Below are 16345 nucleotides of genomic sequence, written 5' to 3'. Positions count from 1 at the left end.
AGCTAAAACGTTTTTCTCCTCGGTTTATCAAGGACAAATTTAAGCAATAGAGATTAAGGCAATGTCAACACGATTTAGACAATCTTAAATTCGAAATTGAATTCCCGATATCATCCATCGATCAAGAACATTCGCATCTTCAAAGTTGAAATATCCGGGCTATAAAAGCACGATTTCCCAAGTGGAACAGCATCACATCCATTCCAGCCTTCGAACTCTTCGAATCAACTGAGCAGAAATAACAGAAAGATGTTGAAATTCGTCACTCTTCTCGCTTTGGCAGCTTTGGTAAGTTAACAAATATATATAAAGGTAGTGTTTTGTGAATTAGGGTAAAAATTGATGGGGCCAAACCCAATTTTAAACTTTACGAAATCTACACTCTTTTATACTAAAAGCGAGTGTATTGTGTTTAAAACTCCTAGCTAGGCTACAATAAAATTGTCAAATATAAAATATATTTACTGTCTATTTAGTGCGCCGCACAAAAGTCTTCCGACTACATCAAATTTGAAAGTGAAGGTACTTTGATTGCTCAGGCCCCAGAATACTTCACCACTGCCATGCCCGAGTTGGAATTTAAGCCCCAGCCAGAATCATCTTGGACATCCGCGACGTCGTGGACTTCCGGTAATCTGGAGATCCGTGAGCCCCTCGCAGTGGAAGTGGCCCAGAGCGGAGTGACCAGCGAACACGGCAAATTGCCCTCGGAGACCATGGAGTACCCGGCCCCTTCGCTCGGCGTACACGCGCCCTTGGTCAACCTGCCCAAAGGAGGACAGGAAGTCGTCGACATCCCCCACGCCAATATCCGCCTGCCAGGAAACTCCGTCCAGAACAAGGACCTGCACCTCAACCTGCCCAGTCCCGTCGTCGAAGCCCCCAAACCCATCTTCCAGAACAAGGACGTCCTCTTCCGTCTACCACAACCCATCTTCTACGTGCCCAGGCCCATCGTCCAACACAAGCCCATCGTCTACAAAGTGGGACACACTCTCCGACCTCTCCTCACCAAGGTCAACACTCGCCCCTACCTATTCAAAGTTCCTCAACTTCAACTCACCGGAAAGAGCTCTTACACTCAAGCCATTCCCAGGGAATACTAATTTAGAGCATCGTTAGGTTGAAAACAATGTAAATTGAACGTTGCAATAAACTTACTTCGCCATATCAATTGGTTAAAATTTATTTTATCATCCTATTTATAGATATCTTGATATACTTCATTACTTATTAATTATTTTTCTTGTTAGTTAATATACTTATTTCTTAAACACCCGTTTTTAATTTCGTTTAGCTCGTAGGTGTGAAAAACGAAATTTATAAGAGGATGCGACTCGCCGCCGTAGCGAAGTAGATAAAGTTTCTTTTGCCATCTATGTTTTAGACAAATTAAATATATTTTGGAATATTTCAATATAACGGCTATTTAAATGGATGATTCAAAAGACTTTGCAATTATTTTTAGATCACATTTAACCGTTCATAAACCTCAAGTTAGAACTAGCACCGCCAGATGGCGAGGGCGGCGGCATTATATAATTGGAATCAACCCCGGCTTATCTGACCATTTTAGGCATTTTGAGAGAAAGAGATGAGGCGGTATCCATCGGGTTATTCGATGGGCCCCAGAGCGTTCTTAGACGGATAAAAATGTTGGGTACAACTTGAGACAAAAAAACGGAGTAAGAGTTAAAAGAGAGACTAGGGGGCTCCGACTCCAGCTCCGGCTCCGCTTAAACCCTATCGGCTCCAGTCAGCTCCGGCTCCAGTTCCGGTGAAGGCCTGAGCAGGATCTGGAGCCGCGGCAATCTCACCCAGTCTCACGTGGAAGAGAGTGGGGGTTTAGGCAAATATCACGTAATTTTTTCCCGCACGAAACAGTGTAAAATTGGGATAAAACTAGGTTAAATTACTTGCACACCTTCATCAGCATGCTCTATTGCCGAAGTGTACGTGGTGATCTGAAAAAGAGATGCTGCAGTACATGCGGTATCTACTTTTCATCCATCACAAGAGCTGCAGAGCACCGGCGTGCGGTCCACTGAGGATCATCTGCACCAGCGCGCAAAGTGTGACCTTCACGGATTGTCACACGCCGAGTTACTGGGCTTCTGTGTGCAAGCGACAACGGTTTAAAGTGGCTTAATCTGAGCGAGGTTGAAGGAGCAGATGATTTTACTGAAAATCACATGGACATGTTGGTTCCAGTAGTCACTTTTGAGACCCAACATGAGTCCCCGTGGACTGAATTAGTATGAATATTCTTTTACGAATTTTAGTAGTTCCTTAATACTTAAAATTTAAGTATTTTATTGTTCGATTTTCTGGACTACGTTCTGTCTAAAATACTAGTCTTAACTATAGTATTAAATATAAATAATTAAGCAAATTATGTTTTTTTTTAAATAAATCCAATGCAATCAAACACAGATTAACGCATTTAAAATAAAAATAAGCATTTTGAAAAACCTCATGTGATATTAGGGGGGAGGGAGGGGGTCGAGCCAAATCTCACGACATCTCACCAAGGGGGAGGGGGGGTTGAAAAATAACCAAAATCGCCTCACTTAATTAATGGACGGTCCCTTTTTTGTTATGAATTTAAGAGTCCTAGCAGTAGCAGTGGTACATTCCCCTGATAACTTAGTAAATACTAATTATTTAAGTCCTATCAGTAGCAGTGGTGCACTCCACTGGTAACTTTGTTATCTATCTTGTGTAAAAATAAAATAAAATATTTTGATGATGATGTTGTGAAGTTTATTTAACGCTTTGATTAGCTTTTGAAACACAATAGTGTATTCTTTCTTTAAGTGTTATCCTAATATATATATGCGCTTAAAAAGAAATTAGTGCAATCGGAGCCGGCTCTATGATTTTGCATCCGGCTCCGACACATCCTCGGAGCCGTTCTCCACTGTACTTACGTTAAGTCACTTTCGATACTAACGTATTACTTAAAAATTATTAAATCGTTGGCCCGGTATGCCTACAGATTCGTGAGCTTGCAGGAGATATGGTTGGTGCACATTTAATGCAAGCATTTCGTCTAAAAAGCGCAATAAAAAGTCACTAGCTGACTTGGGGCTCGGGTATTAGCCTAGCTGGTTAATGATATCCCCCATAACAGCAAAGTATATAAAGGAAATGGTTCATATTGAACAGTGTGATCCTAAATTTAGTTCAAGAAAGGGATTTATGCTGCCAGTTATTAAAAATAGACCAAGAGGTAAACGAAATTATATTATCGCCTCAGCGAACTTGTTTTATTCAAATCTAGATGACTGACTAGTACTTAAATTGGTTAAGAAAAATTAAGTTATTAATGTAATGTAAAAATGTAATATGTACACAGACGGTTGTCGGTGTATACTGTTTATATATAGGTATTGAAATTTTTAACATTAGGAAACTGGCCTGATCTTGGTTTATATGGAAATTAACATGGGCTTCACGCTTTGGGAAGACGTTGGTTTTTTTTTGGGCTAAACTTTGAAACGGCTTGCATGAATCTTTTCAAATATTGCACCTTCTTTAGGGTATGAATAATTTTATGCATTTTCATTTAAATTAAGTATTTTTAAACGATTTTTTAAGATTATTATTGATTGTAATCTACACTTGATGGCGATACCTATCGATGGTCCAAAAATATTAGTATTAACTGCCACCTAGGAGCAACAAGCACAAGGAGAATGCAGCTAGCCTTTAAACACGCTAACGAAGGGTTGTGTACGAATTTCATTGGACGAGCGTCACGAACCTTTACGCTGAACGTATTACGGGCGGGGGGGGGGGGGAGACAATTTCCGAATTTTGACCTTCCGACGGCAGCAGGCGCTTAAGCGTCTAGCCAATGATAAACGTACACAAGAAAATCCACGACTTTTGACGGGTTGCGTTCTCCTTGTCTGGGGTGTTGTATTTGTTGCTCCTAGCTGCCACGGCCTGTTTACGATTATGTCTGTAGGCCATCGACCAAAATGAAGTAGCTGGTTATGATGATTTATAATAGAAATCAATGTTACCTGGGTACACTACCAAAGGCAGGGAATTTTCGGCATCCACGTGAAAAATAGTCCCCTGTTTAAACGTAGCGCTTTGTAACAAAATTACAATATTTTTAAAGAAAATATATTTTCTATAACGGATTGGTACCAATTCCTTTAAAAAGGTTTTAAACTATTTGATATATAAAAATAAATATTTTCGCGGTTGTTTTTCATATTTAAGTAACACAGTGACGTATCGCTCGCCAGTGACGTCGATTTTCAGCCGAAGGTAACACATGTCACCACGTGGCTTTCGGGAAGGGTACACGTGGTTGTAGTTTTTATTTTTAAAGGTGGCCGTTTGAAGTAACGCGTCTTTCAATAGTTTACTATAGACGTCCGAACGACGTAAAATAGAGAGCGCGCATCTTTAAGTCAACTACATTATAAAACTCTAAGCCCCTTTCGTCGCATTTTTTTCTGACTTTCATTCGCGATTCTAACGTGGCATCGCCGAAGGTACACATCGAAGGTATGCCTAGCGCTTCGCCTTAATACTAGGTCATTAAGTATATTTCAGAAATCGGATCTAACGTGACATCGCCGAAGGTAATTTCTCTTTGTATAACCCGTGGTCGTTGCGCTTCGCCTTAATACTAGGTCATTGAGTATATTTTTGTCATTGAGTTTGTTTTTGGAATATCGGATTGGATTGCGCACTGGCTCGAATTTCACACTGTACATTGGGACTCAAGGACGAGCGTATTTTCATTTGTTCGTCATGAGAGTAAATCAGCCATTGGATACAGGGGGTTTAAAGGAGTACAGAGGGGTTTGGGACGCCTGCGAGTTTTTGAGTTATTTTTGCGGGGAAAAGGGTACCACGGAAATTCTCGCATGGGAAAGGGGGGGGGGGGTACCACGGTAATTATCGCATGGGACCAAGGGGGAGGGGGTCCCGCGGTTATTATCACATGGGAAAAGGGTGGAGGGGGTACCACGGTAATTATTACATGGAGAAAAGGGTGGGGGGGGGGATACCACGGTAGTTATCACATGGGAAAAGGGGGAGGGGATACCACGGTAATTATCAGATGGGGAAAGGGGGAGGGTGTACCAAGGTAATTATCACACGGGAAAAGTGGGGAGGGGGTAACACGGTAACTATCACATGGGGAAAGGGGGGGAGAGGGTACCACGGTAATTATCAGATGGGGAAAGGGGGAGGGTGTACCAAGGTAATTATCACACGGGAAAAGTGGGGAGGGGGTAACACGGTAACTATCACATGGGGAAAGGGGGGGAGAGGGTACCACGGTAATTATCGCATGGGACCAAGGGGGAGGGGGTCCCGCGGTTATTATCACATGGGAAAAGGGTTGAGGGGGTACCACGGTAATTATTAAATGGGGAAAAGGGTGGAGGTGATAACACGGTAGTTATCACATGGGAAAAGGGGGAGGGGTACCAAGGTAACTATCACATGGGGAAAAGGGGAGGAAGGGCCTTACTGAGGGGGGAGGTTCGACTATGGGGTAAAGGGTACCACGGAAATTGTCGAGTGGAAAAAAGGGTCGGGGGCCTTACTGCGGTGGTTCGAATATGGGGAAAAGGGTGCCTCGAGACACCCAGTCTAAAGTGGCCGCGAGGAGCAGAGACACAACGGGACAATCGAAGTACATATGGGAGAAACTCCCCATGGCGGGACAAAAAGGACAGTGAGGTGAATGTACATCGGGTACAAAGTGCACCAGCCTCTGAGTACTGGGTAGGGCACCGTGCAGAGCTCTCCAATGTATGCCATTTTCCAACCGCGTTGACAGCGGGGATAATTTGGAAACGCGCCATGCAGCAGTCGCTTCTCGAATAGATAACGGTGCAAACTCTAAAGGACGAAGAAAGGTGAACTCTCTGCTCACCAGGGCATGATAGACGGAGCGCGTCGTAGAGTCGTCACTGAGACAGAGACGCGTAACACCGATTGGGGAGGGAGACTCAAACACGAAGGCGTGAGAAATTGAACTCCCAAAGCTAAAAGTTTGAAGAATGCCGGAAGAGTTGAATACTCCTGGGAATGATCGTATTATAGCGGTGCGTATACCGCAGAGACTCACAACGTGAGCGCGAGAGGGTCGCGAGTCGCGAAATACTTCGCGGTCGGGAAGCCACGACTGTTCACGGTGGTGGAGAAAATCGTGGAGACGAACGCGGCCCGATCGTATAAAAGGGCCTTGTGAAGCAGAGGACAGGGGACTACCACAGACCGACTTCACAAATGGAGAGTCAAAAAGTGGTAAAGTCCGAATAGTCTCCAGCGTAACTTCAGACGCCGAGTATACGACGCCCGAGGAACACCAGTTAGTAAAGACGGAAGCGTAGAAGGAGTTCGCAATTGAGATGGTCGGATGACGAAGGAGCGAGTCGCAGAGAGATGTAAAAGCTGGGTTACCCGCACAAAGAATGGCGGCCACAATGAGTGCGCGCGGCATCTGAGATCCTTGCCCGGTTGCGAGGGAAAGAGCTTCGACCACGCGAAAAGCCTTGATCTTTGCCGCGAGGTTAACGAGACCGATACCACCGGCACGTTTGTCCTGGTATAACGAAGTTGAAGGTATCCAATGAATACCGTCCCACGTAAGTCATTGAGCGCTTTTTGAGCGGAAACTACGAAATCCGCGGGTGGATGGAGCACCTTAAGTGGATGCCACAAAACACTCGCGGCAAGCGCGTTGGCGATTAAGGCTCTCCCTTCGAGAGAGCATAAGTGACGGTATTTAATCCAACGTCCAAAGACATTACGAAGGCGGGTGAGAAGCTCTGGCCAGTTCTGAGAGTCATATGCTTTAGAATTGCCGATATAGGCTCCGAGGAAGAGGCCTCCGTCAAAGCGGAAGGGGATACCGAGAGGGGTGTCTCCGCGCCCTTTCCAGGAGCCGCACCATAGCGTGAAAGACTTGCGATAGTTACCTACCGCGCCGAAATCGTCGCAATAGTGGTTCAAACCGAGTTTGAGCGTGTCGAATTCGTGACCTTCCCGGAGGAAAGAATTAGAGTCATCAGCAAAAGGACCCGTGACGATCGAATGATGACTCGGGCCGAATCTAGTTGAGATGTGATTTCGGAGAAGGCACATTAGAGGTTCCAGAGCGAGGGAAAAGAGTAACCCTGATAGTGGGACACCCCTGGTGAATGCCTCGGCGAAATGGGATCAGATCAGTAACGGTGTTATTGTACCGTACGCGGAAAACCGATTGCGTATAAATAACCCTCAAGGAGGCGATGAAAGGTTCAGGAAAGCCAAATCGTTGGAGTAGGCGGAACAGATAATCGTGGTCAACGCGGTCGAATGCCTTCTATAAGTCGATGTTGACGACGGCGAGTGGTTCGTTGAGACTGTTCGCGAGAGAGACTAGATCTCGGACCACGGAGAGGGTGTCGTAAATGGTACGACCAGGTATCGCGTACGGCTGAGATTCGTGAATGACTGAGGTAATCACTGTCTTTAAACGGGTAGCAAGAACCTTCCCGTAGATCTTGTAGTCAGCATTGGAAACGGAAATAGGTTGCCAATTGCTGAGCGCGTTTAAATCGCCTTTCTTGGGAATAAGAGAGACGACCGACTCGGCGAAAATGGGTGCGAAGTGAGGGTTGACTTGAAGGTCGCGAAACACTCTTAACAGGATCGGTATTAAGAGATCCTGATATAAAAGGTAAAAATTGACTGGTAAACCATCTATGCCCGACGCCTTACCGCGCGGCAAAGACAAAAGTGACTCTCTGACATCGTTTTTGGTAATATTTTGAGTGAGCCTATTGGCGTCATTATCGTGAAGAGTCGGAAGTTGGGCGAACAATTCAGCCTCCGACGACCGGGAAGTAGGGGAGGGGGAATAGAGGGAGGAGTAGAAATCGACGATACAATCGCGTAGGGACTCGGCGTCACGAACAAGAACGCCGGAAGGATCGTTCAACCCGTGGACCACCGACGAAGCGCGGGCTTTCTTTACAAGTCTGTAGAATTGTTGCCACGGTCAAAATTAACGGAAGGGGAGAGAGAATTGTTAATTTTAATATGAAAAGACGAATTTGTATAAAGCATAGCGAGAGGACCAGAAATCTCAGGGGGAAAGCCGAAAGCACAAAGGACCTTAAGTAGAAAATCTTGGTAAATAGAGTCAAAGGCTTTTTCAAAGTCTACGTTAACGAAAGCTAGGGGTTCATTTTTGGCATCAGCGAGATCTATGAGATCTCGAAGAACGCTTAAATTGTCAAAAATAGTATGAGAAGGGACCGTATAGGATTGAGATGGAGAAATGATATCGGAGAGAACAGGATTAAGACGAAGAGCGAGAACTTTGGCAAAAATTTTGTAATCAACGTTAGTCAAAGAAAGTGGGCGCCAGTTTCGAAGATCTCGAGGGTCACCTTTCTTTGGTAACAGACACAGTCGAGAAGTAACTCGCGGTAAACTTGGAAAAGAGCATGACCTAAGTCATCTCAGAAGGTAATGTAGAATTCAACTGGAAGGCCATCCAGACCCGGGGAGCGACCCCGCGACATGGATTTGAGCGCCGCGGTAAATTCAGAAAAAAAGTAAGGATTTTTAAGCTTGTTGGAGGAGTCTGTAGAAAGCTGAGGCAAATTTTGAAGAAAAGGGGGTAGAGCGGAAGGAGTCAATTCAGAATTTGGATTAGAATAAAGTTCAGAATAGAAGTTAATAACGGTATCGCGAACTCGCATAGGGTCGGATATTACGTCACCGTTTGAATCAAAAACGTTTTCCATTGGTTTCACGGCAGAAACGCGTGAAGTCCAACGGAAAAATTCGGCGGATGGACTATCAACATTGGCTACGTAAGCCATACGAGACTTCAAAAGAGCATCCTTGGCGCGTTTATTTAGACTATCATTTAATTGGGATCGAAGTTCTTGAGCGTCAGGGCTTTCAGGGTCATTTAAAGCGTGAACTTCACGCTGTAAGTCGCGGAGGCGACAACGATCTAGGTTAGATTGATAGTTACAGAAGTCGCGGCAAATTGCACGGACTTTAGGTTTAAATACATTGAACCACCAACACGACCACGAGCGGTCGGTGGAGTTCAAGACTTGTTCACTGATAGATTCACGTATAAACTGTTTCACGTCGCTAACGAAGTCAGGGTCGTCAAGTGCTTTGACGTCTAATTTCCAATAAGCTGGTTTTGGGCGGACTTTCGCAAAGGGACTCGCGAGACGCAGAACGACCGGACAGTGATCCGAAAAGGGACAAACCCCATGAGTACAGGCTTCGACTACAGTAGCGCTATCAACGTAAACACGGTCCAAGCGTGCCCGAAAGATACGACCACGCTGAGGGACGGAAGACCAAGTATAAGAACGGGTATAAGGTTGGAAAATTCGAAAGGCATCTTGCAAATCCTGGCCATTGACTAGAGAACGGAGGGACTGCGAGACGTTTACGCGACGATTAACGCAATCTCGACGATCGAGGGCTTCGTCGAGGGTACAATTAAAATCGCCGTTCAAAATAAAGGATTCACCGGCAGGTAGAGATTCTATTAGATTGGATAAATGTTTTAAAACGTCTAACGCGGATTGATCGTCATTAGACGGAATACATACAGAAACTAAATGAGTAAAATTTTGAGGGTAAATTCAAATCGAATATAGATTAAATTACTCAAATAAATTTTGACGTCACGAACGTAAGAGCGATAATGAGGCTTAATACCGATGGAAACACCTGACCCAGATTTAGAAGCGAAAGCATGGTCGAAAGAATACGGCCAGTGTTTCCAAAGGTAAGACGAACCAAAACCGCTCGTAACGTTAGTTTCTTGGAAACAGACTATATCGGGTGAAGAATTTTGTATAAAAAGGCGGGCGCGGGTATCGGTCTCGGGGGTGCCTATACCCCTCACATTTAAAGAATAAATGGAAAACATTATAATAAAAATTAAAAATTAAAATAACAAGTTGGCAAGCCAAAATATACCTCTCCTCGGAAGAATTGTCCCTAGTGGTATTAATTTCTCGAGATAACCCTTAAAGATATATCTCCGCAATTTAGAGTTATTTGTTAAAATTATTAACCCATTTCTATCCCGCCCGGTATAAAATTTTAATTATAATTAAAATAATTGAGACGAAACGACCAATTTTAATTTATTCAGAATATCATAAGTTAAGTAGTTACAACAGTAAGTTGGACGTACTATAACAATGCACAATTGAATTAAACCCTTTTACAGAACAAGTTTATCAGTTAAATATAATACGAAGCAAATTTTAATGAAATATCTACAGAGGCTTTTTGGAATTACTCGCTTACGAAATACTTGCCGCATCTTTAACGCTCATTTTATTTCAACACTCGCCCTTGATGAAGATACCGTAGATATCTGGTAGTGGACGACTCGTTCACTTCCTGTTGACGTTGTGACGCATACCACATGAAAAAGACCAATGCCGTCCAATTTCCAATATCATATAATGACTCGCACACCCAAGAAATCATTGACTGCGTTAGAAATCGTAGATATCCAAATATCCACACCAAATGTATTTACAAGAAGCAAAAACCTTACCATCAACAAAGCACAGAGAGCCACTTGACTAACCGCCAGCTTTTAAAGCAATTAACGTTAAATTATCTCCTTTGAATTAACAGAACTATATATAGGTCGTTAAGAAAGTGGACCACCCACAGGGTCTACCCTTTAACCCTCTAATCTCGGCTGACTGCGCTAAAACAAGATTTAACCTTTAAAAAATACCAGATTAGGCCTTCATAAATTCATTAATAAAAAAAGACTTTATTACCTATTATGCTTACGATGCCTGTCTTAATTTCAGTGATTCTAAGCAGCTATCGGTGGTTCTGTGGTAGAGCGCTGGACTGCCAAGCCGAATGGTCTGGGTTCGAAACCTGGGTGGCGCATTTGTTTTTAATCAATAGAGAAACGCTAAATTAGAATTTCTTCGATGCAATAATTTCAATTTCAATTCTATTTCAATTAAACCAAAATTTCGTACTCTATTAAATACGCTTCCGATAAAGCTGAAGGTCTAATTTTCAATAAGGTGTGACAAGTGTCGGTGGTTCTGTGGTAGAACGTCCGCCTGTCAATCAGGAGGTTTCGGGTTCAAATCCCGCCCGATGCGATCGCAAATTGATACTAAGACGAATACCGTGTACAACTGGTGGAAACCCTGCCATTGGACGTTGAGAGGTAGCATTACACTCAGCACTCGGTCCGTCCCAAAGTCATTAAGAAGAAGTTGGAGAGAAAACGCCCATATAAACACAACAGACTCAACATGCACATCCATCAGAACACAAACACAACAAATTCAACACTCACAACTTACGCATAAACATTACAAAAACGTAATACACCAAACCGTCACGACGGTGAGCGAAAAAACACCATCCAAACGAAACCGCAAATGCATCCGTTAACGCTCACCGTCACACGGTGGTTTTGCCAACCCTTTGAGAAACTGCGTACGCAGTGATTACACTTTGCACCGAAAATGCGAACGCGTTCGCAGTCCTGACAGACAGACACACCCACAGACACACCCACAGACCCACCCACAGACCCACCCACAGACCCACCCACAGACAGACACGGTCGTTGTATAACCCCTCCTAGGGGACTTTGTCCCCTCGGAGAGGTAAAAATAAAAATAAAAAGCGCGTAACAAAACGAGAACCGAAATTAAATTTAGAGAGGGCAAGGAAACAAAGATTTAACCAAAAAGACATTAAAAGTCCAAGAAATTACTTCGACGATCCTGATTCGTTCTGGACCTCCCTGAGAATTCGTCTTTCTCACTGATAGACAGCTTGTTTTAACATTCGGGACAGGGGACTTTTTCGAAAGGCTGCGTCATTCTTCCTGATGTCATTTAGTTGTTTTAGGAGAGCAGCTGGAGAGTTGGTATGCTGTCTTACGTGTTCAAGAATTGGAATTTTCGATCGGTACATGCTGTCAAACAGGCTGACGAGGGATGAGTCGGATAGTGGAGCAGAGTCTTGATTAAGCTGATTGGAGTCAGCGTCCAGGAAGTCTTCTAAGTCATTTTGGGAGGCCACGCTGGAGTAAGACGACGCCGATTTTTGCGACACCGCTTTCGGGGGATCGCGCTGTACTACGGAAACTTTGTTTGGAGGACCGGACAATTCCGGTTGAGGCAATTGACGTTTATTCTTATTAAGCACGGTAAAACCTGGAGGGTGTGTTTTAGCTGGAGAGCTGATGGGAGTTTTGAAGACGCTCATGTTATCTTCGTTATTTGCGGAGACCGGTATGATAGGGGTCATATCGAGTTCAGGAAAGGGAGATTCCAAATCACTTGGGTCAGTCATCGGAACATCCTTCGATGACTCTTTTACGATTTCCACAGTTTTAGGAACGGTTTCTTCTGTTTCCGGGTTACGGATGCGTCGCGGACACTGGTCGCGTGTGTGACCTGGTTCCTGGCAGTTGTGGCATTTTATTTCGGTAGAAACAAAAAACGTATAGGGAACGTCATCAAGGTCCGTAAAAACTCTTTCGGGTAGATTTTCTCGGGCTTTAGAGGTTGGAAATTTCATCATAACCTGCCTGCAAAAACTTTGCAAGGCGGGAAAATCCGGATCGGCGAAAGAGGCCCGGAGAGTTTTTATTGGGCTTACAACGGTACCATAAGCCGACATTAGGTCTCTGAGGTCGGCGTTCTCGAAATGAGAAGGAACGTCGGACACGACTACACGAGTCGGCGGAATTCCAATCGGATGGCACTGGACGAGTGTTTTGTCATGCATGGGTAGGCCATTGGTGATCAGATCAGTGGCCCAGGACGGGTTTGAGAAGAATAATTGAAAAGTACCTTGCACCCTTCCAATCGAATAGATTTGGGCCGGATTAGTAGCGATTTTTAAAGCATCCATGAATTCGTTGTTCGAGTACGGATATATCGACGAGTCAATAAGAATCCCGTGTGAGGCAGTGATTTTCTTATTGAGTGGTCTGGAACGGTAGGATTTCTGGGATTGGGGGGGGGGGGATAGAGAGAGAGAGAGAGAGAGACAGAGACAGAGAGAGTTTTTTTGTTTCTAATGTGGCCTTTATTGGCGTCAAAATACAACACAATACAAGTCACAGTTCAGTTAAGCGAAAATAACAAAGGGGACAACACTGATGATAACAAGTTGGCAAGCCAAAATATACCTCTCCTCGGAAGAATGCTCCCTAGTGGTATTAATTTCTCGACACGACCCCCAAAGATATCTCCGCAATTCAGAGTTATTTACGAAAAACGTATTCTCGGTTCAAACCCTGCCCGGTATAAAATTTTAATTTTAATTTAAATAATTGAGACGAAACAATCGAGGTTAATTTATTCAGAATATTATAAATTAAGTAGTTACAACAGCGAGTTAGACTTACTAAAACAATGCACAATTGAATTTAACCCTTTTTACAGTACACGTTTATCAGTTGAATATAATACTAAGCAAATTTTAATGAAAGAAATATCTACAGATGGTAATTGTATTTTTCTCGCTTACGAAATACTTGCCGCATCTTTAACGCTCATTTTATTTCAACACTCGTAGACTTCCAGTTGACGTTGTGACACATACCGCATGAAAAAGACCAATGCCGTCCAATTTCCAATATCATATAATGACTCGCACACCCAGGAAATCATTGACTGCGTTAGAAATCGTAGATATCCAAATATCCACACCAGATATATTTACAAGAAGCAAAAACCTTACCATCAACAAAGCACAGAGAGCCACTTGACTAACCGCCAGCTCTTAAAGCAATAAACGTTAAATTATCGTCTTTGAATTAACACAACTATATATAGGTCGTTAAGAATACCCGTAAATAAATAACAAAAAACTAACAAAGTGGACCACCCACAGGGTCTACCCTTTAACCCTCTTATCTCGGCTGACTGCGCTAAAACAAGATATAACCTTTAAAATTTCATTCGTAAAAAAACCAGATTAGGCCTTCATAAATTCATTCATAAAAAAAGACTTTATTACCTATTATGCTTACGATGAGTGTCTTAATTTCAGTGACCCTAAGCAGCTATCGGTGGTTCTGTGGTAGAGCGCTCGACTGCCAAGCCGAATGGTCTGGGTTCGAAACCTGGGTGGCGCATTTGTTTTTAATCAATAGAGAAACGCTAAATTAGAATTTCTTCGATGCAATAATTTCAATTTCAATTCTATTTCAATTAAACCAAAATTTCTTTCTCTATTAAATACGCTTCCGATAAAGCTGAAGGTCTAATTTTCAATAAGGCGTAACAAGTGTCGGTGGTTCTGTGGTAGAAGGTCCGCCTGTCAATCAGGAGGTCTCGGGTTCAAATCGCGCCCGATGCGATCGCAAAAATGATACTAAGACGAATACCGTGTACAACTGGTGGAAACCCTGCCATTGGACGTTGAGAGGTAGCATTACACTCAGCACTCAGTCCGTCCCAAAGTCATTAAGAAGAAGTTGGAGAGAAAACGCCCATATAAACACAACAGACTCAACATGCACAACCATCAGAACACAAACACAACAAATTCGACACTCACAACCTACGCATAAACATTACAAAAACGTAATCCACCACACCGTCACGACGGTGAGCGAAAAAACACCGTCCAAACCAAACCGCAAATGAATCCGTTAACGCTCACCAACCCTTCGAGAAACTGCGAACGCAGTGATTACACTTTGCACCGAAAATGCGAACGCGTTCGCAGGCCTGATACACAGACCCACAGACAGACACGGTGGTTGTATAACCCCTCCTAGGGGACTTTGTCCCCTCGGAGAGGTAAAAATGGCGGCAATACAACAATTCAAACGAAATAACATTGTAACAACAAAGAGGACGTGGTAACCTTGGGGACCGTCAAGGATAAATTAAAAGAGAAAAAACACCAACATTTTTTCAACGAGTCAATAAACAAAATAAGGATTAAGTAAATGTTGGTAAATTCCAAAGAGTATTAAAATTAGCCAGATCATTTGTCTGGGTGGCGTAGGCCAGTGAAGAACGGTATCTGGCAAGCACCCGCGTTTTACACGGATTAAGCAACCATCGCGTAAAAAAATTATAATTGTCACCATTAAAGTTAATTTTAGAAATATTATAGAAACGATCCCGAAGAATAGATTTTAAAACAACGAAAACGAGGTTGCAAAAGCAGTGATTTCCAGGGGTGCTCACCAGGTAAAAAACTTCGGCAGGGGGATGCACGTGGCCGGTATGAAAGTGCACCCACTCCAAAATACCGGAACGAAATGTACCAATCGCGAGGGGGTTGCGAGGGCCCCATGGAGGGCCCGCCATTGAACACCGTTCTCAAGGCGGGTAGTAAAAGGAGAAAGTTTCGAAATACGCCAAGTCGCAAGACCCTCGCGAGAGGTCAAAGGGGCGATCGGGATGGGTTGGCGAAACGGAAAGGTTCTTGAAATGAGGGCGCGATAAATCGATCCTCGTTGAAAAGTCTTCGTTAATAAGAGTTCGCGAAAAACCAGTAGCGGACGAAGCTTCAAGGTAGTAGGCGTGAGAATCCGGAGGAGTCAAAAACACCCGGAAAGGACCGGGACACGGCCGCGTGGATCTCTCGTAGGGCTAAAAGCAAGCCGCGAGAAGGGCGAGAGTCGCGGAAGATGTCGTGAGGCGTCATCCACGATCCGGTTCGAGGGTTGGGGTAATCGGCGATTCGTACGCGACCCGCGCGGACGAAGAAGCCGTGTGAGGCACTAGAGAGAGATACGTCGTACACTGAAGTCACAAAAGGAGAGTCGAAAACCGGAAGCGTCGTGATAGTGTCGAACGATACGGATGAAGGCATGTAACGGATGCCGGAGGAGTGCCATTTGACATACACCGAGAAGTAAAAGGAGTTAGCGATTGGACGTTCAGGACGCTGAAGAAGAAGGTCACATTCACGCAAGATTGCGGCGGCTGTCACGGAAAGCCTTCACCTAAGTGGCGATATTTGTTAAAGCGAGACCGCCAACGCGCTTGTTAGGGTAGAACGAGGAGGCAGGCGTCCAGTGGATGCCGTCCCAAAGAAAATTAACCAGTAATTTTTGAGTAGCAGCCACGAATACGGTGGACGGGTTGAGAATCTTGAGGCGGTGCCATAAGACGCTAGCGGCAAGCGAGTTGGCTATGAGGGTACGTCCTTCGAGCGAACCTTAAATGTCGAGTGAGTAGTTCCGGCCAGTTTTGAGCCTCGTAACTCTTAGCGTTGCCGATAAAAGCGCCGAGGAAAAGACCTCCGTCCGAACGGGAAGGGATGCCGAGTGGCGTGTCGGCGCGGCCTTTCCACG

The 16345-nt window shown here is 44.2% G+C and overlaps 1 protein-coding gene across 1 annotated transcript; it reads left to right on the top strand.

Moving 5' to 3' along the window:
• Window positions 1–214: 214 nt before the first annotated feature.
• LOC149945227 (uncharacterized) lies at window positions 215–1106 on the top strand. Its single transcript, XM_090176442.1, has 2 exons — window positions 215–288; window positions 477–1106. The coding sequence occupies exons 1-2, from the start codon at window positions 250–252 to the stop codon at window positions 1104–1106; spliced, it is 669 nt and encodes a 222-aa protein (XP_090032568.1). The 5' UTR covers window positions 215–249.
• Window positions 1107–16345: the final 15239 nt, after the last annotated feature.

The sequence above is a fragment of the Leiobunum rupestre genome, chromosome 5 (genome assembly GCF_980474605.1).
Source record: "Leiobunum rupestre chromosome 5, qqLeiRupe1.1.hap1, whole genome shotgun sequence".
Classification (NCBI taxonomy): Eukaryota; Metazoa; Arthropoda; class Arachnida; order Opiliones; family Sclerosomatidae; genus Leiobunum; species Leiobunum rupestre.
The sequence above is the reverse complement of the archived record's forward strand: the minus strand, read 5'-3'. Positions and strand labels throughout refer to the sequence as shown.

Excerpts from the sequence above, each read along its gene's own strand:
- LOC149945227 (XM_090176442.1), top strand. The coding sequence starts at position 250 with ATGTTGAAATTCGTCACTCTTCTCGCTTTGGCAGCTTTG. Across the intron at positions 289-476 it reads TTCTCGCTTTGGCAGCTTTG|TGCGCCGCACAAAAGTCTTC; the intron begins GTAAGTTAACAA and ends CTGTCTATTTAG.